The 22,752-nt window shown below is 43.4% G+C and overlaps 3 protein-coding genes and 1 long non-coding RNA gene across 5 annotated transcripts; 3 read left to right on the top strand and 1 right to left on the bottom strand.

The window, feature by feature from the left end:
• Window positions 1-520: 520 nt before the first annotated feature.
• On the top strand, window positions 521-1,818 carry LOC140223639 (uncharacterized). Its single transcript, XR_011899003.1, has 2 exons — window positions 521-916; window positions 1,030-1,818. It is a non-coding gene; the product is annotated as an uncharacterized lncRNA (long non-coding RNA).
• A 381-nt stretch (window positions 1,819-2,199) lies between these two features.
• Window positions 2,200-4,063, top strand: LOC117855547 (beta-1,3-galactosyltransferase pvg3). The gene has a single exon (XM_034737962.2). The coding sequence runs from the start codon at window positions 2,824-2,826 to the stop codon at window positions 3,883-3,885; it is 1,062 nt and encodes a 353-aa protein (XP_034593853.1). The 5' UTR covers window positions 2,200-2,823; the 3' UTR covers window positions 3,886-4,063.
• A 1,269-nt stretch (window positions 4,064-5,332) lies between these two features.
• LOC117840652 (26S proteasome regulatory subunit 7A) lies at window positions 5,333-9,274 on the top strand. The gene is made up of 10 exons (XM_034721171.2): window positions 5,333-5,518; window positions 5,768-5,849; window positions 6,405-6,496; window positions 6,626-6,703; window positions 6,786-6,847; window positions 7,713-7,857; window positions 7,956-8,174; window positions 8,275-8,456; window positions 8,671-8,846; window positions 8,960-9,274. Exons 1-10 carry the CDS (start codon window positions 5,432-5,434, stop codon window positions 9,115-9,117), a joined length of 1,281 nt encoding a protein of 426 aa, XP_034577062.1. The 5' UTR covers window positions 5,333-5,431; the 3' UTR covers window positions 9,118-9,274.
• Window positions 9,275-9,515: 241 nt separating this feature from the next.
• On the bottom strand, window positions 9,516-21,760 carry LOC117840635 (alpha-aminoadipic semialdehyde synthase). Of its 2 annotated transcripts, none has more exons than XM_034721160.2 (26): window positions 21,439-21,760; window positions 20,652-20,710; window positions 20,289-20,552; window positions 20,101-20,181; window positions 19,882-20,011; window positions 19,517-19,690; window positions 18,844-18,923; window positions 18,560-18,676; window positions 18,128-18,203; window positions 17,553-17,724; window positions 17,146-17,242; window positions 16,886-17,049; window positions 16,045-16,099; window positions 15,720-15,860; window positions 14,120-14,440; window positions 13,468-13,548; window positions 13,118-13,183; window positions 12,524-12,641; window positions 12,204-12,333; window positions 11,986-12,065; window positions 11,420-11,578; window positions 11,056-11,314; window positions 10,750-10,858; window positions 10,158-10,319; window positions 9,995-10,064; window positions 9,516-9,917 (listed from the first exon to the last, which is right to left on the bottom strand). In XM_034721160.2, exons 2-26 carry the CDS (start codon window positions 20,670-20,672, stop codon window positions 9,862-9,864), a joined length of 3,183 nt encoding a protein of 1,060 aa, XP_034577051.1. In that variant the 5' UTR covers window positions 20,673-20,710; window positions 21,439-21,760; the 3' UTR covers window positions 9,516-9,861. The 2 variants fall into 2 exon arrangements, with proteins under 2 accessions (XP_034577051.1, XP_034577045.1); XM_034721154.2 differs by having other exon boundaries at window positions 20,101-20,187; window positions 21,439-21,759.
• Between the last annotated feature and the right edge of the window lie 992 nt (window positions 21,761-22,752).

Below are 22,752 nucleotides of genomic sequence, written 5' to 3'. Positions count from 1 at the left end.
GGATTAGTAGAGAACTTACGCCCAGAGCACGGTAGCAGGAAGTGCGCCGATGGTGCGGCACACACACGTCGTCGCTCGTCGCGCGGCGGCGGATGACTAATATGTGCAGTGGAGTACAGGAAAAAAATGGAGCCGAGCCGTGTCCCTGTGCTCTGTCTGGAGCCACGTTCTCCCACTGATCATGAGCCGCGTCGATCGAGTCTGTCCTTGGATACGAGCGTTGTCCACGTGTCCACCATCTACCCCCCCACACACACACCAAATCCACCCTGTTTTCAGCCGACATGGCGCTACGTCATCGCTCTTGCTGGCAATCTGCTCAGTGAGTCCCAAATATTAGCCTCTATTATCTTTTTATAAGTAAAATGCATGTGCGAGTACTTAAACTTGTTTGAATGTGTCATCTATATTCCCAAACTTTTAAATTACAGATCTCCTAAACTTGCTAATTGTATCACCGAGGTCCAAAACATGGTTAGCTTACATTAAATCGCCTACGTGGCATGATTTGTACGATGACATGGACTGGACATGTGGGTCCCCATCCATCTTTTATCCTGTCCACTTGCTCCTGTCTCCCTATCTCATCTGGTCATCCCCTTCACCTCCGGTGGCCGTTATGGTGGAGGCCCAAACCTTGACGTCGCCAAGGACGAGGACTAGCGACGAAGCCAGGCTACCGCCGGAGCTGGCCCCCCACCGCCTTCGCGGCGAAGCGCGGGTGGTACAGCGCCGGAGGCAGCCGCACAGTGCCTGCCCGCCGAGAGGTAAGTCTGCCGACGAGTGGGCAGGTTCTCCGCGGAGGAGCACGGCCACGACAGGGAGCACCAGAAGCAACGCGTAGGCGCGGTTGCTGATGGGCGATGGCCATGGCCATCACGGCTTCAGACTTCAGAGAATTCTTTCTTTTCTGCAAGTTCGTCTGCGGGAGCCTGAAAATAAAATCAATCCACGATTTCGATTTCGACACGATTTATTCTTCTCATGTGCGTTTGTGTTTACAGATTTACACTGTGATTTGAATTTCAGATGATTAAATTTTCCAGAGATAATCCCGTGGCAGGATTGGCGTTTGGGGAGTTCAGGCAGAACAAATCGCCTCGGAGGAAGATAATCTAAGGACAACAAATCACCGCATCTTGCCGCCGCTACCAGGAGAGGACAAGCTAATGTTTCGATCTAGGCGAACCAGTGCCGTGTCGCGGTGTCGCCAGTGGGAACGGTGGTTGAGAACCGCCATACACATGCTCGCAGCTCCCGCAGTCTCGCGGCAGCACATGCCGTCGGCAAGCGAGGAATGCTCCCCGCGAGGTCGGCGAGGGCACGGAGCTGAACAGTTACAGGTCGATCTCTACACTGCTACACCCGGTAGATGTTGTTCTGCAACTCTATATTGTACATCTTGGAAGCTTGAGCCCCTGGGTGGCGTTGAAGAAGAAGAGGTGGCCGTGCACAAGCTCAAGGACCGCCTCAAGTGGGCGCGCACGCTCTTCTTCAACGCCAGCCAGGGGCTCAAGCCTTCCAAGATGTACGATATAGACGACTTGCAGAACAACATCTACCGGGTGTAGCAGTGTAGAGATCGACCTGTGTAAACGTTAATCCGTAGCATGGATCTGATGTCCTTGTTGATGGACGCTAGCTGCACGATGTGCTAGCATAGGGAAAGTTAACTTGGGTCGTGTGCGCTCATTAACCATGGTGTTAGGCAATAGCTAGAGAGCATCTGTTGTATTGTGAAGAGCATTGCAGAGAACAGCAAGGGAATTGAGCGTCTGTCGCCAACAGCAAGAGAAATGCAGAGAATTGAACGGTTAATTCTTGCTCTACAAAATTGCCTCAGGCTTTCTGCGCTCTGCAATCTGTAGGCAGATAGCTCGATAGCTCTCTCATCCTCGGCTCACTGATGAGCTCGATAGCATTCTGCAATTTGCAGGTCTCAACACTGAACATATTTACACAGTAAGCTCTAGCCGTCTCGTATATATAGCTAGCCGGCTAGCTGCTAGCCTGTCCCGGCCGGCCATCAGTAATCAGTTGACGTTGCGTAGGTGCACGCTCCTCACTGAAATTATATATAATCCGGTGTGTTGCGGTTATCACCGGCAAAGATGCAACATGAAAGTTCAAAATCCCCGGAAGTTCGTCGCAATCGTTTGTTCCTCACGCAAGGCTCCGTCGAGTGTTGACAAACGGAGCCATCTTACTGCTGGCTCAAGAAAAATAGAGGTGTACCACAATTCACAAATTCACTTGTTGCGACGAACGAACGAATACAATGTGGTGCAGTTCTTGTGCAGTGTCCAGCCTCTGTATACCAGCAGACACTGTGCGTGCCAACAGTGTGTTGGCGAAACCCATTTTTTCCCTCCAAAAACCGCGCAATTGCGGTGTGCTTGCAGTGCTGTGCATCCGTTGACTCCACCAGATTACGTTACGTTCCCCCCCAAGATGAGGCCTCGCATGTCGCGCCTTCTTCCCTTCCATTCCGTTGAGGCGCTGACTGATCCGCCTCGCCGCCGCCTACCTTTACGCAAAGCGTCGCCATTACCGTACTTGCCAAGCTCCCTCAGCAGCTCCCCCGATCAGACGGAATCTATCTTCACGAGCCCGCAAAAAGAACCGCTGCCTGACTGGCGCCTCTCTGCCTTCAATTGTTGAGGGCTTGAGGCATGCAAGCTCGCTCTTTTCATGCTTTACAGGCTCACAAGTTGTTGTGACAATAACTAGGTACAGTAGGAACTCCCCAAACAGGGCAAGATCAACTGCGTCGAAGCTGCTCTGCAACGACGACTCTGTTTCTTGGTTGCAATTTGCAAACCGATGCCGTCGTCTTCTCCGTCGAGAAATCTGCACAAGCCCATGGGCAACGGCAAGCTCGGAGACCACCACCAGCAGCTGAGCAATCTCCACGCCGCCATGAAGAGGCACGGCGGCTTCCCCCGTCTCTCGGCGTCCAGCACGGCGCTGGTCCTGCTGCCCCTCGTGCTCCTGGTCTTCACCTTCTTCTTCGTGTACCCCAGGGAGTTCGAGCTGCAGGCGATGATGAGCGCGTGCGCCCCTCCGGCGACGGCGGGGGTGGCGTCCTCCTCCTCGCGCCTCGCGGAGCCAGCCGTGGTCCGGAAGCCCGACTTCCGGCTGCTCATCGGCGTGCTCACCCGCGCCGACCTCTACGAGCGCCGGCACCTCCTCCGCATGGTGTACGGTCTCCAGCTGGCCTCCGGCGACCTCGCCGCCCACGTCGACGTCCGCTTTGTCTTCTGCCGGCTGTACAAGGACGACCAGCGCGTGCTGGTTCCTCTCGAGATCCTCGCCCACGGCGACGTCATCGTGCTCGACGGGTGCGAGGAGAACCTCAACGGCGGCAAGACATACACGTTCCTGTCGGCGGTGGCGGAGCTCTACGCCGACGATCCCTATGACTACGTGATGAAGGCCGACGACGACATCCTCTTCCGGCTGCCGCAGCTGGTGGAGTCGCTGGGGGCCATGCCGCGGGAGGACATGTACTACGGCGCCACCATCCCGTGCTCCAGCATGGACCCGTTCCGGGAGTACATGGCCGGCATGGGGTACGCGCTGTCGTGGGACCTGGTGGAGTGGATCGCCACCTCCGACGTGGCGCGCAACCACAGCGTGGGCACCGAGGACATGCTGACGGGGAAGTGGCTGCGGATCGGGGGCAAGGGGAAGAACCGGTTCAACGCCAAGCCGGCCATCCATGACTACCGGAACCCGGTGCCGGTGGACCAGTGCGAGCACGAGTTCATGCCCAGCACCATCGGCGTGCACCGCCTCAAGAGCAACCCGCGGTGGGCGGAGGCGCTAAAGTACTTCAACTTCACCGCGGGGCTCAAGTCCTCCAAGTTCTACAAGTTTGATTAGCGCTAGATAAAAGGATCATCGGATGCATCAGCTCTCGTTAAATTTGAGGAGCTTTTATACATTGAACCGATGTGTTCTTTTGTGATGCTCTTCCTCTTATTTTTGCCCCTCTTTTTGTACTGCTGCACACAATTGATTTACAGGTTCGCAATACGATACTCGGCTAATTTGCAGCACATTTTATGGTAATTATGGAGAAATTACTTTGCAAATGCGATGAATTGTATAGGTAAGCTCTAGCTACTTGGATATATAGGTAGAGGGCGATGGAGAAAACAATGTTAATGAAATTGCTAAAAGAATTTGTCCGGCAATTTAAGCGTTCAGAGTAGGTCGCAATTGCCTTATCACCTTTAGTTTGGATTTGCTTGAGAGTTCATTCATCTCACATACAGGTGGTGCGAATTTTGACCATCTTCTCGGAAAATTGGTAGGATTTTTCATGTTAGGGTTGAAAATTCAGCTTGTCCCGAGCGGTGGCGCGCTAAGGAGACAAGGCAATCGACCTTAACAAAGCCTCTTCATGTGTTCAAGGACCAAAGATGGGAGTTCAAAAAGATGAATGCACAAGGCCAAAAAGGGACATTTCAAATTGGGCGAAGCTGGATCAAATACGAGAGTTCAAGTATCTAAGGCTAATTTCAGTGGAAGTTTTATAGAAACTTCATGCACATTAAATACAGTGACACATCAGCATATGTGATGATATGGCAACATAATTATGAAGAGAGACAAAAAATGAGTTTCATCATGATGAAGCTGTATATGCACTGTTTCCAAGACTACGAAACCTGATGAAATTGGCATTGGGGTTAGAGAGTTTCATTTCATGTGATCATATCCAATCACATGCCTTGCAATTAAATGGTATGCGCAGCCTTTGAAATCGTAAAATGAAATTTTGTATTGGGGGATCGGTTTCATTCATCAACTCAAACCTCTTTTGGTGACATATTACTCTTGGAAACCGTGAGATGAAACTCACCACTGGGAATAGCCTAAAGGTCAGTTTGGCACAACTCCTCCTGGCTCCGGCTCCTTCTGACTCACTGTTCATCTATTGTAGCGCATTGTTCACTTAAATCGTTTTTCTCTCTCCTCTCCCTCCCTCTCGTAACTGTCGGAGGAGCTACAATTTCTGACTCCTTCAGCTCCGACTCCTCTGCCGTCCTACCATGCTACAGTGCATGAGCCGGAGCCGCAAGAAGCCCGGCCAAACTGGCCACAAATCGAAACTTCAGGCACCAAATTGAGCCTTGAGTGAAACTTCAGGGACCTAGTTCTAGTTGGCCATTTTCCATTTTTTTTCCCGGAAATATACCTAATAGGCAGGCGTCAGCTATAGCTACGATACCTACTTCCGTCCGATCAGCATCACACGGTGCAGAAGCCTCCCTTGCAGAGGAGGTAAGAAAATTTCCAATAAAACGAAGTCGAAGTACCCCAGCCGAAGCCATCTCCAAACTCCTCGCTCCCACGGACCTGAGCCACCGCCGCCGCCTCTCCTCGCCGCCGGAGAAGGCGCCGCTCGCTCGGGAGGACAGCCATGGCTCCAGAGCCTGAGGATGATATCATGAACGAGAAGAATCCCCGCCCCCTCGACGAGGACGACATCGCGCTACTCAAGACCTACGTGCGTACCGCGACCCCCGTCTGGATCTCTCGGATATCTGGATCTAGGGTTCTTCTTGCTGATTTGGTCTTGCGTTGGTGCTTCGGAGTTATCTTCGTTGGGATTTGGGCTGGAGATCGGTCTAGGGTTTTGATTTCCTCTGCTTTTCGTTAAGGACTAGTGCTATTACCAGGTTTAGGTTGGATGTGCGATTTAAGGGGAGAGAAAACGCTGACCTTTGCTAATTTTGGTTGGCGGAATGTTGTGCAGGGGCTTGGGCCGTACTCGACCAGTATTAAGAAGGTCGAGAAGGAGATCAAGGAAATGGCCAAGAAAATTAATGACCTTTGTGGTGAGTGAGAATTTTATTATGCATTTTTTTGGTTTAACAACGGAAATGTAACCCAATTTGCTTCTGAGTTAGATCCATAGGGATCAATTGGTGGAATTTTAATCATCTGCTATCTTAGTTCAGTTCATAAATTTAGAATTGGAGACCTTTACCATAGTTAACATGGCAACACTTGATTCAGCAGTTTCAGTTGGCTGCTTACTTGCAGCAAATAGGGACCCATTAATTGAGGATACTGCATATGGTTAACTGATAGTTAAGATGTAGTGATGCAATATTTCACTATGACACACAGCAATTATCTGTTTGGTTGATGCCATATGGTATCTGCATGGAACTGCTGCAATATTCAGGCTACATATAGCATACACAATGTATCAACTTTCTTTCCGCTTTAGAAATTTGACATGTTACTTAATAGGTAGTTAGAACCTCATCTCCTGTCTGGATTTTCATATTCTTCTGCAGTTCATCAGCTTCTTTGAATGTTAGGAGGGTAATACTTTTGAATTAGATTATGTGAGACATCTTCTCTTCTACTAAAAAACAATGCAGGGATAAAGGAGTCTGATACAGGGCTGGCTCCACCTAGCCAGTGGGATTTGGTGTCAGATAAACAGATGATGCAAGAAGAACAGCCATTACAAGTATATTAACTGAGCCTTCTATTACGTCACTTCATAGTTTCCAGTATGCATGATAGTTAGGAACTAAACCTTTTCTGTTTCATTTTTACGTGTGCTAGTGTACTAACAAATTATCTTTTCCTTATGCAGGTAGCAAGGTGTACAAAGATTATAAGCCCTAATACCGACGATACCAAATATGTTATAAATGTAAAACAAATTGCAAAGGTAATTCATGAGCATTTTATTTCATTGCATGCAACCTAAAAATTGCACCCCTGTTTCTTATTGTTTATTTTGGATCATGCAGTTTGTGGTTGGGTTGGGGGATAAGGTTTCTCCAACGGATATCGAGGAAGGGATGAGGGTCGGGTATGTTATCCTGCCCTTTGGTCTCTACTCTTTCAATATTTTGGTCTGTATGATATTTCATACGTTCACGTGTTCCTTGCCTGCTTTTTTCACCTTATGCATTTATGTGTTTGAATTTTAAGAAAATTATAGACTGGTTCATTCCTTCTGGTTATGTGAGTTTGTAGAGGCTTGAAAAATCACGGCCATTAATGTGGTGATTTCGGGAAAGGTGCCATGAACTTTACATGTTTGACATACATGGGGTAAACATCGGTCTGCAGTTTTAACTTGTATGTTGTCAGATGTGTGCATTTACTCCTATAGAACTTGTCAGATGTTTAGTGTTCTCTGAACAACACTCTTGAATCCGGTGTACATTCTTCATTTTGTAGTGTTCTTTGAACAACATTATTCAATAGGAAATAAATGTTGGGAACATATTGTATCTTGAAACTAGAGCTTGTCATCTGCTTGGCTTAGGTACAGGTTCCTTTAGCTTGCTTGTAGAATACTGTAATATCTAACTTGCTGCCCTACAGTCTTTACAGTTTACAAAGTTGATTAAATTGTTATAAGTGACAGTTTATTAGCCTGAAATTAATTCTATGCATTTATTTCTTGCTTGATAGAACATCATTGGGCAATATAGGCTATTTATCTGTGCTTTGTATGCTACTCCCTCCGTCCCATATTACTATTCGTTTTAGCTTTTCTAGGTGCATAGCTTTTGATATGCATCTAGATTGATGTTAATGTCTAGATACATAGCAAAAGTTATGTATCTACAAAAGCCAAAACGAATAGTATTTTGGGATGGAGGGAGTATTTCCTAAATAAATTGAACCTTCGTACATATTAATCTCACAATTTGCTCCTATTGCAGTGTTGATCGCAACAAGTACCAGATTCAAATTCCTTTGCCACCGAAAATTGACCCAAGTGTTACCATGATGACTGTGGAGGAGAAACCGGATGTGACATACAACGACGTTGGTGGATGCAAGGAACAGATCGAAAAGATGCGCGAAGTATGTGAACCTTTTCCCTTGCCTTGAGCCAGTATATATTAGCCTTGCAGTTAGTTTTGCCATTCTTTTATTTACTCTTTGCCGAACCGTTTTTGTAGGTTGTTGAACTTCCTATGCTTCACCCAGAAAAGTTTGTCAAGCTCGGTATTGACCCTCCAAAAGGTGTCCTTTGCTATGGTCCACCTGGTACTGGCAAGACACTTCTTGCAAGAGCTGTAGCCAATCGAACTGATGCTTGTTTCATCCGTGTAATTGGAAGTGAATTAGTTCAGAAGTATGTCGGAGAAGGTGCTCGGATGGTTAGGGAACTGTTTCAGGTATCTTTAGGATTGCAAGTCCACAAAGATTCATCCAGCTTTTGTGCACTTGTGTTTTGTTACATAAACAGTCTTTGTGAAATGAATTCTTATATTGTAGATGGCCCGCTCAAAGAAAGCATGCATTGTCTTCTTTGATGAAGTTGATGCTATTGGTGGCGCTCGTTTTGATGATGGGGTAGGTGGCGACAATGAGGTGCAGCGCACGATGTTGGAAATAGTAAATCAACTTGATGGGTTTGATGCCAGAGGAAACATCAAGGTTCTCATGGCAACTAACAGGTATTTTATTTTTTTTTCCATTATTGCTTTGTTGCCATCCATTGTTTGCCTTGGATTCAATAATCTGAAGCTATCTATCTGAATGAACATAGGATTCTGAAAATTCAAATATAAACTGTAATTTTTAGAAACTCCATGCCTTGATATGGTTATAAAACATCCTGGCCATATGGGTGGGACTGAGAAGCTGACCACATTTTGTTTGTTTTTCTAGGCCTGATACCTTGGACCCTGCACTTCTGCGTCCTGGTCGTCTGGACAGAAAGGTAGAATTCGGACTACCTGACCTTGAGGGCCGCACCCAAATTTTCAAGATCCATACACGCACCATGAACTGCGAGCGAGACATTCGTTTTGAGCTTCTGGCACGGCTCTGCCCCAACTCCACTGGTGAGTGCATACCTTGTAATTATTTTCTGCATGCCTTTTGCTTGATTTGATTGTTTCACTGGATGCATCTTCATTAGACAATCAGGTCCTCACATTCCTGTTTGTTATCACAGGAGCGGATATAAGGAGCGTTTGCACAGAGGCCGGGATGTACGCCATTCGTGCCCGCAGGAAAACAGTGACAGAGAAAGATTTCCTTGATGCCGTGAACAAGGTGATCAAGGGTTACCAGAAGTTTAGTGCCACACCAAAGTATATGGTGTATAACTAATCCGACTGCCATTGCACATGAAGCCTGTTGTTTTTAGAGCTTTGAAAGTTGTATCATCATGAGAATCTCTGCAAAAATTGTTGTTTGGAGATCTGGATCCGCGGTGACTACATCCTGTACCACATGCTTTTAAGACGAAACCAGGGTTCCCCGCTCAGTGATTCAGTGCATGTTTATGACTGGTGCAAATATGTCTGGAGTTTTTGCGGGGAACTTTGCTCTGACCACATATACTTAGCTCTTTAGCTAACCTTACTATCAGACGATCCAGTTAACCGCGGTGGCAGCTTACGACTGACCCTGACGAGACTCGGTGAAGGCATTGAAATGGTCAGCCCAGAGTCCCAGGCTATCGATCACAAATACCGATTGCGGCCTGGCACATTGCACCCGAGAAAGAACCAACTGATCGGCATTTTATTCGATAATACATATATAGGTGGCCCATTACATACACCAACGGTGAACCGTTGGGAATTGTTCCCTGCCCTCTCTTATTAGGCATTTTATTTGATATATATAGGTTATAGGATCCATTATATACACCGCCGACGAACTGTTGGGAGTTCTGCTCTGCCTTAGACAGAACATAGTATGTACAGAAGATATGTACTCAGCTATGAGCCTATTATCATATACTATATCTATATCTATATACTGTAACTTCGAATTTTCAAATCTCCACTCTCTCGGTCAGCTTGGTGCCTGACAACTCCAAGATCTCCAATGCTTCACACACGAATTTCAAATCTCCACCCTCTCAGTCAGCTTGATGCCTGACGACTCCAACATCTCCAATGCTTCACCACATGCAAACACACGAGTCAGCACTGCTGCACGTTACGGTGATTCCACAAAGACAGGTGAAAACACTCACCTGGAATGTAGATTTCAGGTTCCAGAGGCCTGATCACTCCTTTCGCCTGCACCCTGTTCTGGAGCAAGAGCTGCAATATGGCATGGGGCAAGGGTAAATGAATATACATGGGGGGTTTCTGCTTTCATTCTCATGCAAGTATAACTGTGGTTAAGGTTACTACCAGAGCCCCTATTCCTGCTGCTACACCAACGGTGAGGGCCATGGCAGTGGTGGATTGGCCATTTTCAACCTTTCCGAACTCCAGTAGCGTCGCTTGGTGCTTTTCGGTGGGTCGCCCGTCCGGATATTCCACCTCCACTTCGTGGTGCAGCAGTACCATGTCCTGAATTACAACAGCAATGTCTCAGCAATGGTTATCCGAGGAAGGCTATCAATTCGATTTCATCCATTTTTCGAGCATGAAGTAATGCAGTATGAAATAAGGTGGTAGAACAGAGTCTGGAAAGAAGTTCGGATTCAGATTTACCATACTGAAAACTACAAGGGATCATAAGTGTGTTTCTGTATTTGAGTTGTCCCTGGCAAATTTATATTCTTGATTAAGGCAACTACAAATAATGAAATAGTAATCTTGAGATCATTGCCTCTTTTCTGTTGTTTTTCCTGGTTTCTATTAATGACAATATAAATGTAGGTTTAATCTCATATGATTTAATACAGTGAGATCTGTAGCACAGATATTTTAACAGTTACATGCAATGCAACACATGAGACATGAGGAAGACATGTGGTAAGATAGTATGGAGCCTCACCTGCTCATTCTGGCCATAGACCATCCTCTGTTCCATCCGTTGGCAAATCACATCGAATGCACTTGAACAATCCTTAGGAATCCGAGTCTCTTCATTCAGTCCCAAGAACCTACCGTGTATGATTGTTTTGTCAGTTCTAACATACAGCTTCAGCATTCATGTTTCCTGTTTCTAATATAAATTCCTAATAATTTCTTGTCAGGGGATTTTTTGCACATACATATTAACTTGATGGCATTATTTATATTACACACTACAGCAGTTCATAAAAGAAGTGAAATTTTGTAGCGCATGATCTGGACTAACTTGATGGTTTTGACTGTCTTAACAGCTATTTCCTTCTCTTTGCAATGCCCAAGAGCCAACAGTCTGGCAATCAATTCATCATCATATCCACCAGAGGCTTCAATATTTAAGTTTCTGGTAGTTGTGGAGATATTATTAGCATTAAGTAGGCCATCAAGAAAACCCTTATATGTTGGACGATTAGTATCTTGCAGCAGTGGATGATTTGCAGTATCAAAGAACCCAAGTTTTGACAGGGTGTCCATTATCTCACTAAAACCTGCGTATGTGCAACCATAAAAAAAGTGCAACAAAATGGTGAATAGAAATCAGACTTGAAATGAAAAGGAATGTTTCACAAAACAAAAGTTACGGAAGTGCTTACCTTCGTAACGAAGAGTAGCTCTGTATACGGTAGATGCTTCTTTGGAGATACCATAATGGTCTCCATATACCAAGGAATTGCGATTTGGCAAGTGTTCCAGAGCAAAAGCTGGAAGCTCTGGTAGTCTGAGCCTCTTTGCTGATTCAAACAAGCTACTACCTGTTGAAGTGGTAAGCAAATCATTCAACAGTCATGTGGAGTAGTGCGTCGTTTCAACAGATTGTTAGATCTAGGACATGAAAACATACCCAAGGGTTTCATATCTCCAAACTTTATCTGTTTATTGATAGAAAACTAATACATGGATCGCCAAAAGTTAGGTTCTGATACATTAATGTTTCATTTAGGACAGGCCGTCATATACAGATAAAGTTAGGCTCTTGAATTGGTTCTATTCCTCTCAGTGAGTCTATATGAGACGTGTGTTATAATTTGTAGCCTCTACTTTTCGCTGAGAGAATTAGGCAGAGATCCTGCCATCCGTTTTGGAAGAAAAAAGGAACATTCCATCATGTATTTGCTCCTTCCTTTGTGCAGGCATGCCAGGAGACACGTAACTAACTTACCATCTACATGGATGGTCTCTCCAAGAAATTTGTAGACAGCAGGATTTTTCCCTGACCGGAGAGCACCAGCTGGGTTCCAACTGAAAAGGGGAAAGATAACCATTACTGTTTCTGGAAAAAACTTGCCGCATTAAGTATCATTATTAAGAAAATTAGGATGTAGAAACCTCATTATACTATACTGATAATTAAATTACTTAGAACATGGGTACATCTACCTGAATTTATAGGCCAGTGGATTGTTTGCAGCAGCTGGAGATGGCAGCCCACCACAGAAAGATGTAAATGCCTTTACTTTTCCCTTTCGAGCATGAGCTTCATCAATGATCTTCATCGACATTAAATGATCTGCATAAGATCAATATACATAAGCTTATTTCTACAGGAAAACTACTTATGATGAAAGAGCACTTTCTCCCACAATATGATGCTTACAATTTCAGTTCAATTTTAGCCCTTTAGCTAATAAATCCACAAACATATGTACTATATGATTATGTTAAACTGTACATGAGCGACCATTATATTGATGAAGTACCTATGCCGGGATCTAGGCCCATTTCACAAAGTATAGTTACACCTGCACCTTTGGCAGCTTGGCACAAGTTTGACATGGATTCATCAACATAGCTTGCCGTTACCATGTTCTTCTTGAGCTGTAATAGATGAATTTGTCAGTTGAAATCCCTATAAATATTGTATCGATAATGGGCCTCCTTTGGAATGTAGGATTCTCACACGTGGGAATAGGAAAAATGTAGGATTCAAGTTGGTTGTCAATTACAACCTATAGAAATTTTAGCATGCTGGAAACTTTCAAAGGGAGCATTTGGATACAACATAGGAAAAAACATAGGAATATGAGGAGAGAGGTAGACACAAAGGAAAATTTCCAAGAGGTTGAACCTCATGTTAGATTTCCTCCAAAATTCCTATCGATTGAGGCATTCCATAGGAATTGTGTAGGATTCTTGGATGTCCAATCGTTTGTTCCAAGGGGGTACATAGGAAAAATTTCTATAGGAACTAAATCCTACAGAATTCCTCCACCAATCCTTTATTCCAAAGGGGGCCTAAATGCCTCAACAGAGCCCCAAGGACTTCATAAATCACAGATAAATAAGAAGACTACCTCTATGCATACTCTTGCAACGGCAGCATGAAAGCTTGTTGGCAGCAAGCTAACTACAACCTCAACCTGCAAGAGGAGCTCGTGTCATTAATCTGCTGGCAAGTTAGTACAGTAATTAAAAATTTCAGAGGTACAAGTAAAATTGTTTGCCATAAAGCACAAATCAACATCTTAAACCACGGAGTTATTGTGTAAGTGTGAATGAAGTCTGTTTGAAAACTAATGGGGTTCACTCATCGTGCAAGTGACAACAGTTGGGGTACTTTTGCTTGCAATGTAATCATGCTCTCTTATCTTTACTGTAAGTTGTGAAATAGGACTTGTTCAGTAAATATCAGAATGAAATTTACCTGAGAGACAATATCAGAAAGGCTTCCAATATCAGCAACATCAAGCTGAGTAGCTGTTGCATTTTTAATACCATCAACTATCTGCACGTACAGATAGAGACATCCAATAATCAATGTCTAGCATGAATACCTTCTTCTCTCCCTTTAGAAACTACATAGCAAGTGTGCATGAAGGAATGGATATGTATTCATGAGCGGGTTTTTATTCATGACAGATTCTCTATTAGTGAAAGGTTATCTGTTCAGGAAAGGGCACCTATTAGGGATACATTAAGATTTAAGAGGACATGACAATTGATGAAAGGTGTTTGTTTAATGCAACCCTTTATCAAGTATAAATAGATGGGGAATTAGCATCAGTGGAATATACGACACCACAAGACACTTGACTACATATTCACATATACAATCAAAATCAAAGCACAACAACACATGTTTTGTACTAATAACAGTGCCTAATCTCCATTAGTGGATATAGGGATTAAAAGGTTGAATCAAAGAATATGATGAAATTGATCCTGGTTCATTGTTTCCGCATACATGTTTGTTCACTTATTGATGTCCATAGAGCATGTTAAAGCAAGTGATGCAACCAAACAAACAGTACAGAAAAAAATTCAAGAGCTAAGGAATGCATCATTGCAAGAATAACCTCTTCTGCATCTTTTTGATACAAAGATGCCACGATAACATGAATCTGATCTGTGTTATTGTCATCGACACCATTGCTACATATGTTTGGGTAAGATGTTAAAAACTCAGCTGCTGGTCGACAAACTCTTCCAGCTCCAAGAATTAAAACCTTTGGCCCTCCTTTATCCACAGTGTCACAAGTTTCACACTCATTGACTTTTCCTATCTTCAGAGCTAGTTCAGTTTCTTTTCCAGCATCATGATCTCCACCATGTGCATTAGCTAGAGTAGTCAAGGAATCCATAATTTTATCCAATGTGGCAGTATCATCTGCTCCTACCTGCCAAAAGGCGTGTATCATATGTTTCAGAAACAAATCAAATTATAGTTTTGTTGATACCTAAGAAAAAATTCCAGTATATGCTAAGTTACAGAATAGCAAAAGACTGGCTATAAGGTACAAAAGCGGAGAAGATTCAAAACACACCCTGTACCAAAATAAAGCAGATCTATGGAAGCTAATCTAAATAATAAAAAAATATCCATAACGTTTATAATCTATGTACCATGTTTTTTAAAATAATTTCAGATTGGTTGTTCAGTTAGACTTATTAGTAAATTAACAGCATGTTTTATATCATAACAGGGTGATGTTCATGGTGTTAAAAAAATGAGAGAAATGTCAAATTGCAATAAGCTGGTAAAAATAGCTGCAAAATTCGAAGGACAGAACATTTGATGGAAAACGATTATCCATACATGTGAAGATGGGAGTTTAAGAATCGATGGTAGAGTTTCTCAAAAGAAAAAAAGATGCTCTGCAGAAATAGGTCGTTTCTGTTGAGTTTGTTGGGTTGCGAAAATAAATCACAGCTGCAAAGCAAAACTCAGAAATTGCTGATCAGAGGAGTACAACTCAAAAACAAGAGGAAAGGGAGAGCACAAACTGATAGAAAGCAGTCCATGTTGCAGATCAGTCTTAGTAGAACACTGGCAGAACGTGGTATGCTGAAGAAGGGAATTGGAGATTGAATGATGGAACCTAACCAATGATTGCAGGAAGTATAACTGAAGGGCTTTCACTGTCTACTGTAGCCATGGCCATACTGATGGGTTGGTCCAAACTTTTGCAGTAGTGATAGGGGATGGGCAGGATAACGGAAGTGGGCCTGGAGCTAGTTCCAAGATCTTTCATTTGATTTTCTTGGATACGTTTCCAATTGACTGTTTTTGGGAGGAAATGCATTATATTAGTTGCTTTGAAATCATTAATTAAAAAAAAGAGCCTGCCAAGAATTACTCACTCTTTCTCTCTCCTTGTTGGATTACCATGATAACCGAAAGGGCAATGCAGAATTTTTATGGGAGAGTTAGAAATCCAGAATATCTCTCGAACGAGAAATCCTGAATATATGATCCTTTGGCAGTGAGGAGATGAAACATTTCGATTCTCAGACCAGCTAGCTTTATTGGCAACAGTAATCTCTGCATTGTATGCATGAACTAGTACCTAAAAACTAGTGACAGCAGATTATTTTGATTCTCCTATCCTAATACTTTTTCCAGGGAACGTATTCATCCTAAATAATTTGTGCTTTGATAAGAAATTAATTGCTTACTTGAAGCTCTGAGTACGACATATCATCAATACTTTGCCCAACGTCACATCTAACCAACCGAAATGAACCTCCAGCTGCTTCAATAATGTCCAAAGCTTCATTTATAAGGAATTTATCAAATAGGTGCCCACTGAGAGATACCTGTTTCATTAATCAACAATTTTGAAAACAAAAAGGTCTGAGTGATTGTGTTTCACATGCACATATGTAAGGTCCTAGTTGCAAATATATATATATATATATATATATATATATATATATATGCACAATAGTCAATTTCAAATCATAAATGTACTGGAATACTAGGCAAATACTATTTGCTAACCAGGGTGCTGTACTTCTTGTCAGGCAATGGATTAGCTTTCGCGGGTGCCAAATCTCTGCAAAGAATTAAACATAATTTTGATAAGAACTTTATGGAAATTTAAAACATGGCAACTGATAAGCACATCAGCGTCATCACGAGAAAACTATGATTATGTGATGCTAGGGAGAATGCCAAAAACAATTTACACAACATGGGCAACCACCAAAGAGAAAAGAAGTTTCTGGACAAATCTTTATGAACAAAAATTAAAGAAAGAGGAACATGATGGAGTTCAGATTATTGATACAATATTAAAGGACACATGAATATAGTCTGCTTGTCCATTCATTCAAGAGGACTAATAAAGAAAATAGTAGTTTGAACAAAGCAGAGCATTTATGACGAGTAAAAACTAGGTCACTCAATCCTCCGTACCCAACCTGATTTCTGTTTACAAGAGTAAAACTACAGAACCATACAACATGGATGGATTGGGGCTATGTATTGTTTGGTGTAAACAGATACAAGTGAAAGGGATGTATTCAACATAGCATCCTATACATTAGACTAATTGCACAGCATGAGTACATTGGAGAGATACAAGCAATGCAACACCCTAGTTTATGCCTCGGTAAAGAAGTCCGCCAACTGAAGCTTTGAAGGTACATACTTGTAGGATTATTTAACAAAATGCCACTCCCCATCTTAGAGTAACAAGCATAAGCGAACTCTAAAATAAATCACATATTTTAACAAGATTAGCTATTTAGCAGCTTTGCATCTTTGGGGATCTCATCCTCCAAGGGAACTATCTGAGAGGAGTACAACATGAAGATGAATAGAAGTACTTGAAGCTTACATCATAGTCTTTCTCATCCTAGGAATATATTCATACAAAGAAGTTAATCCGCCAGCATGTGCAATGCAAGCTCTTCTCAAGTAGGAAGGAAGTTCCACCAGTTGCTTCATTGAGGCCAAGCTAGCAACAAATTTAGACAATATGTCTCCAAAATGTTGGGATGCCTACATGGTTTAAATGCAATGAAACAACAGTAACATCAATGCAACGATCTGATGCCTACCCAAAATACCGTTTTTGTTCTATAAGAAATCTCTTACCTCTTTAGAAAACTCTGTGGGGAGAATGTCAACAGCTAAGCAGATCACACCGTCACCTTCCATATCATCATGATATGAAGTATTAGAAGGATCATACCTATGGTTGTGTATGCCGTAGTTAGTCAAAACCATAACTATTACAAGAACTACTAAACATTAACTGTGAGGAAGCAGCCACCAAGAATCTAGGGTGCTTTAAATATCAGACAATGTTATACTGATCTACTATTACTGGGCAAGGACAGAAGTTCGTAAGCAAATTGTGCATCCACAGTAAATATCCGAAAGAATTAGGGATGTAAGTAATGCCACCACATGTTAGGATATTGTGACTTCTTCTCATGGGATATTTATACCTTTTTTCCAATTTTAAATTAAAACAAACAGAAAATGAAGGAATGCATTACCGGAAGAAGGGCTTCTCTATTGATGTACTCTTGTCCACAAATTCAATGGAGCCTCCAATATCACAAGTTATATCGCAAATGCCAACCAATGGACATCCAGATTTCATCAGTTGCTGTAACTGATCGATACTCAGCAACCGTGGAAACCTCCTCTCCCAGTACATACAGTTTACTGCAGAAACCATGAAGATGTAAATTTATGGATAAATATGGCTAGTCGAGCAATTTATTGCAATAAGTAGCACATTTTTATTAACTCCCACCATGTTTATATAAATATCAACACAACCTCCTCAGATTAGCGATCTCATAAAGGACAGCACTGGTTTTTACCCTAGCACTCTATGCTATACAAAATAACAGTTATAAATGGTTTCTAGTACAGTACTCTTCTTGGACTACTAACATAAACCAAAACAAACAGAATTGTATGCCTGAGAGCTGCATTAAAGATTATGCCAAAACACGGAAATGGCCATTTATGACTGGTCTCACAGTTCAAGGTAGATAAAACCTGTTTTTAAAGAGCACAATGGAACACGATCTGATAAAAAAGCACTCGGCCAACGACATACCAATGACAGTTGCATATGGAGCAATCCTTTCATGAAAAACAGGGGTGTAGTGTTCTGGATGAGCATAATAGTCAGCCTGCAGATTACACAGATTTGAGATTTCTCAGTGAGGTACAGTGGCATGAGGCCATTGAAAAGCTGAGGAACTGCTAATGAGGTAAGTCTACAGAAAAAAGGAAGACTCTAAAATGTGGATGCAATTGACTTATTAAGGATAAATTTACTAAGAAATGTAAAATGGATATGGCCAGGTAGGCACGAACGGTTTTAATACACAACCAGTATAATTAGAAAAGACTATTTTCGGACACGGTAAAATTGAAATGTGGGTATGTGGTCTAATACATCTATGGAATATTATAACATTGTTATAAATGAGCATGTCCAAGTAGAAATTACAAATCTACTTATGGTTTTAGAGATAAACGTTACTTTGTCAAAATGTCTGGTGGGATCCTTGTGAGCGACCATGTCTTTAGAGGTCACTACACAACCATACAGTTGAAATACTCTCTTGGTTGACTGAGATTGTTTAGACAGATTCCTTGCCTGAAACATTAACAATAGAGTATAATGAGGTATGTTTCTGGAATCTGGATACAGAAAGAGGTGGTAGAAATTTGATTTATTTCAGACACGGGAAAGAGAATTTTAGAAAAGAAATTGTTAACTATTTAGCTAAACTTATGACAAGAAAATGAGTAATAGCATAATACCACAGAAATTTCAGGAAGTTTCTCAGCATCGACGAAGGTATGGGGCAATAGCTTGAATATCTCCTGCGCACCCTGAGAGACTGTGGCGTTGAAATTATACATGTGAGATGTAGAGTTTTTAAGATCAAACCACATATCTGAAACTATAAATTGAAAATGTAGTACACTAAGGTCTTTTTCCATTTACTTCAGCAAACATATGTAAATCTATATACCTTTTTGGTCAACACATTGCTACCAATATTCCTTTAGTACTAGCACCCTAGCTTCACATATCATATTTAACCACAATAATTCAAGGAATGTCAATAAGGTAACATCACTTTGACCTTCGAATGGAAAGAGTAATATGATATTTTCTTTGGGTTTGCACTAAAATGAGAGGCACGATTGTAAGCATAGTCATCAGCAAAATTTACAATATAGTATGTGTGCGATGGCCCAAAAAAAGAGATGGAACAAGAGTGATCATAACACCGTATGCACAATAGAAGAGATGTTTTGCATCCTTATTCCTGAAACCATAAATATTTGACAAAATGATAAAGGACTAGATCCCCAAGAGCACAAGACCCCTAAAAGATGCAAATGCACAAAACACATGGTTGGACAGTGCCCATATAAAAGCCTATTGTAAAATCAACAAATCGAAAAATGTTAACAGCACAATTACCATTTCCAACTCCAGTGAATACAAACACTATCGGACAAATTCCAGATGGAAGTCCAAATGTTGCTATCTCTTCGCCAACAGCAATGACTGCAGACTTGGCTGCAGCGAGTGAAGGATACATATGAGATTGCCCCAGAGAGAGAAATGGAGTCGAGTACCCAAGGCCCAAATATCCTGAAATTGCAAGGGAAAAATTGGGCCGCTTGAATAACCAGCAGTCGAATTCATTGTAAACAATTACTTGTAAGTTGCAATAAGCAAATTAACTAGTTCCAATAATAAAACCAGATAGAAAATCCAAGTATCAAAGGAATAAAATCATTGAGTGAATGCATGGACTGAGAAATATTGTTCATTGTACTTACGCTGTCCGAGACCATGTAAGAAATCTATCAGCCCGGCTCTACCAGCAAACTTCCCAAATGCAAGCGACCTTTTCCCATCATCTCCAACAATTAGCTCATAATCGAACAAGGACACCCTCTCTTCAAGGATCTGAGAACGGTAATCAACATTTTAATATTCCACAGGAATGACGGTGTATGTTGACTGAAAACATAAGTGTACAAGCTTATGTTTTATACCTTATCTAACAGTGGCATATTCTCTTTCTGGGCCTTGTGGGTGTGTGAAAAGAACGCATATGCTCTATCCGGAAGAATCATCTGCAACTGCCCAAATAAAGACATCTCCAAGCGTTTCAGAACCATGCTGCCGGTACAGACTACAGAGCACTGTCGAATAGAGCATCTAGTTTAATGAGAAATATGACCTTTGGCTGTTTGATGCCTATAATAAGACCACACTCTGACAGGTCTTCTGAAATCTCACAACCAGCATCCTCATACTGAGCATCATGATGGATCCTCTTTGGGCTTGGCTGCACAATTATCCGGTTGACTCGAGTTCTGTTCCTGCCTCCTCCGAGCAGAAGGCGAGCACAATGGGAAGGAGTTAACGGTGTCCTCCTTTCCCACATATTACAAGTCTCGGCAAGAATCCCAACAACTCCATTGCCCAGCAAGGTATCATTGCTCTGAGAGTGGAAATGTAATAAACACAATCAACCTTCATGTCATGTCAAAGGAAACAATTACGAAACACCACACAGTTTTAACAACAAAAGGGTACATACTTCAGTTGCGGCAGAACCCATATCGGAGTCCAATTAAGCGATCATTCAATCTGCAACTCCTGAAAACGAAACAAGATATGAAAATCAGAATAATCCAACCAAAGAGTTGTCACAGAGATTACAGCATCCTATGATCCTCTCTGCGGGCCAATAAATCTGTCCGAAACAACCAAAGGGTCTACATCAAGGTTGCTGCCGGACAAAGAGACGGCAGTAGTAGTGTGGTACGACTTTACTATACGATTGAACACGACCACTGATTTGTTTATTCCAGAAAATGGTCCTCGCAGTTCGCACGGCTTCAACCGCGCAGCGATCACTTTCAGTAATCACACCCCCATCAGCATAGCATAACCCAATCCTGCAGTCCAGGATCGAGTGACACGCATGTATCCAACCACTGAACCACCTAGCCAAGTCACTGACCGTAGCCACCTCGTCACGGGAACTGCCTGCCTGCCGCTGTCTCAGCCCCACACTTGTTTCAGCCGGTTGTCTAGACCCCGGCAGCAAATGCACGTGTACAGTGCCGCCACTGACGGCCCCAACGCCCACCGACTGATCGTCGGACCAAACCGCACCAAATTAACCGCACTGATCGGCGGCGCCCTCAAACTCCGGAGGCCGCGAAAATCCCGTCGCGAATCAATCCCCACGCGAGGTCGCGCACGCGCGTGCGGAACTCCCCCCAAATTGAAAACACCATCAACAAATTGAAGCTACCTATTACTAACCAGCGACGGTGGGAGCGGGACGCCGGGGAAAAAAGCAGGCAGCGCCGCCGTACCTGACAGCTCGACGCGGTTGCGGCGAAACGGAGAGAGCCGCTTGGAGGCTTAGCGGAGACGGTGCACGGCGGAGGTGAAGTCCCGGGGCGCGAGAGAGACACGGATGAGGCCTGCTGCTGGCGGAGTTTATCGGGAGGCGAGCTTTAAATAGAGGCGGGGGAGGGCACGGGTAGGAGCTGCTCGATTACGATTTGTACACGCTAGCTTTCGCCTCCTTTTTGGAGGTTTTAGGGAGGAGCCGGCCGTCAGCGAGGGGGGGGCCTTCCCGGCCGATCCAGCCCGACGACACAGTGGCGGAGCTTGAGCAAATTGGAGGAGGTGCACTTGCCCTCGTGAATGCATAGAGTTTAATCATTGGAGGGGGAGCAAGGACGGCGTGGGCCAGCGGGGAGCCGGAGATGGACAGGCCGCATTGCACTCTGTTTGTCCGGTTCGCAGCGGTGGCAACTGGCAATATTAATGGATCTTTTCTTTCTTTTCTGAGCAAACGTGGCAATGGATTTATCCGGTAAACCAAAGCGAGAAGCGACTGCGTGGCGCCGTGTTTATCCAGATCTCCGTGCATGCTCCGTTGCTCATGTCTGGCGTGGTCACGCTCCTTCACATCGCCGATGCCTTCCTGTTTTCCGGTGCATCCTATGACTTGGGAGTTCGGACGTAGCCTTTCACTTTAACATCATCGTACATGCGACAACAGAACAAACAACACGGCGAGCGAGCCAATTCAGTCCCAATCTATAGCCTTCATTCTGATGTGGTCCACTGCATTGTTATATGGGAGCAGTTATCTACTTAGGAGATAACTACGACCCTGTTTGGATGCATCCTCTACTCACGATAGGAGACACACAGCAAACGTGGGCTAAACCAGTGACTAAACAAGATAACACAGGAGAAACTTAAATGAAGAGCGAGTGTCAGCAAGAAAGAACCCCAAAAAAGAAATGATGGGCGTTTCGTCCCGATCCGCATGAGCTTTCCCCCCGTGCAGAGCATGGACTTTCTTGCACAGCTCACCAAAGACGGTGGTGACGCAGACAACGAAAGTCATTTCATTTCCTTTCATCATCATCGGAAGGGGCCGGACAGGCGGACACGCTGGTGCCGATCGACGTGGCGAGCGGAGGCTTTAGTTTAGCGCCAGATAAACACGATGGCATAGTTTAATTTGCAGTGTTTTTTTTCCTTTTTAGTTCAGTAGCCATCACGCCACGTTTTTTGCAGCTGCATCGTCGTGTATTGTGTGTGTGTGTGTGTCTACGTACCATCCAATCATTTTCTTGCGTGTCCAACTGGGAAGAGATTAACAATGG

This window comes from Setaria viridis, chromosome 1 (assembly GCF_005286985.2).
Source record: "Setaria viridis chromosome 1, Setaria_viridis_v4.0, whole genome shotgun sequence".
NCBI classification, from domain to species: Eukaryota; Viridiplantae; Streptophyta; class Magnoliopsida; order Poales; family Poaceae; genus Setaria; species Setaria viridis.
The sequence above is the reverse complement of the archived record's forward strand: the minus strand, read 5'-3'. Positions and strand labels throughout refer to the sequence as shown.

Bases quoted from the DNA above. Each gene is read 5' to 3' on its own strand.
- LOC117855547 (XM_034737962.2), top strand. From the start codon at position 2,824: ATGCCGTCGTCTTCTCCGTCGAGAAATCTGCACAAGCCCATGGGCAAC.
- LOC117840652 (XM_034721171.2), top strand. From the start codon at position 5,432: ATGGCTCCAGAGCCTGAGGATGATATCATGAACGAGAAGAATCCCCGC. The intron at 5,850-6,404 runs GTGAGTGAGAAT...AAAACAATGCAG, and splicing joins GAAAATTAATGACCTTTGTG to GGATAAAGGAGTCTGATACA. The intron at 6,497-6,625 runs GTATATTAACTG...TTCCTTATGCAG, and splicing joins AAGAAGAACAGCCATTACAA to GTAGCAAGGTGTACAAAGAT.
- LOC117840635 (XM_034721154.2), bottom strand. From the start codon at position 20,672: ATGGGTTCTGCCGCAACTGAA. The intron at 17,050-17,145 runs GTAAGAGATTTC...TAAACCATGTAG, and splicing joins CCACAGAGTTTTCTAAAGAG to GCATCCCAACATTTTGGAGA. The intron at 10,859-11,055 runs GTTAGTCCAGAT...CATACACGGTAG, and splicing joins AAGACAGTCAAAACCATCAA to GTTCTTGGGACTGAATGAAG.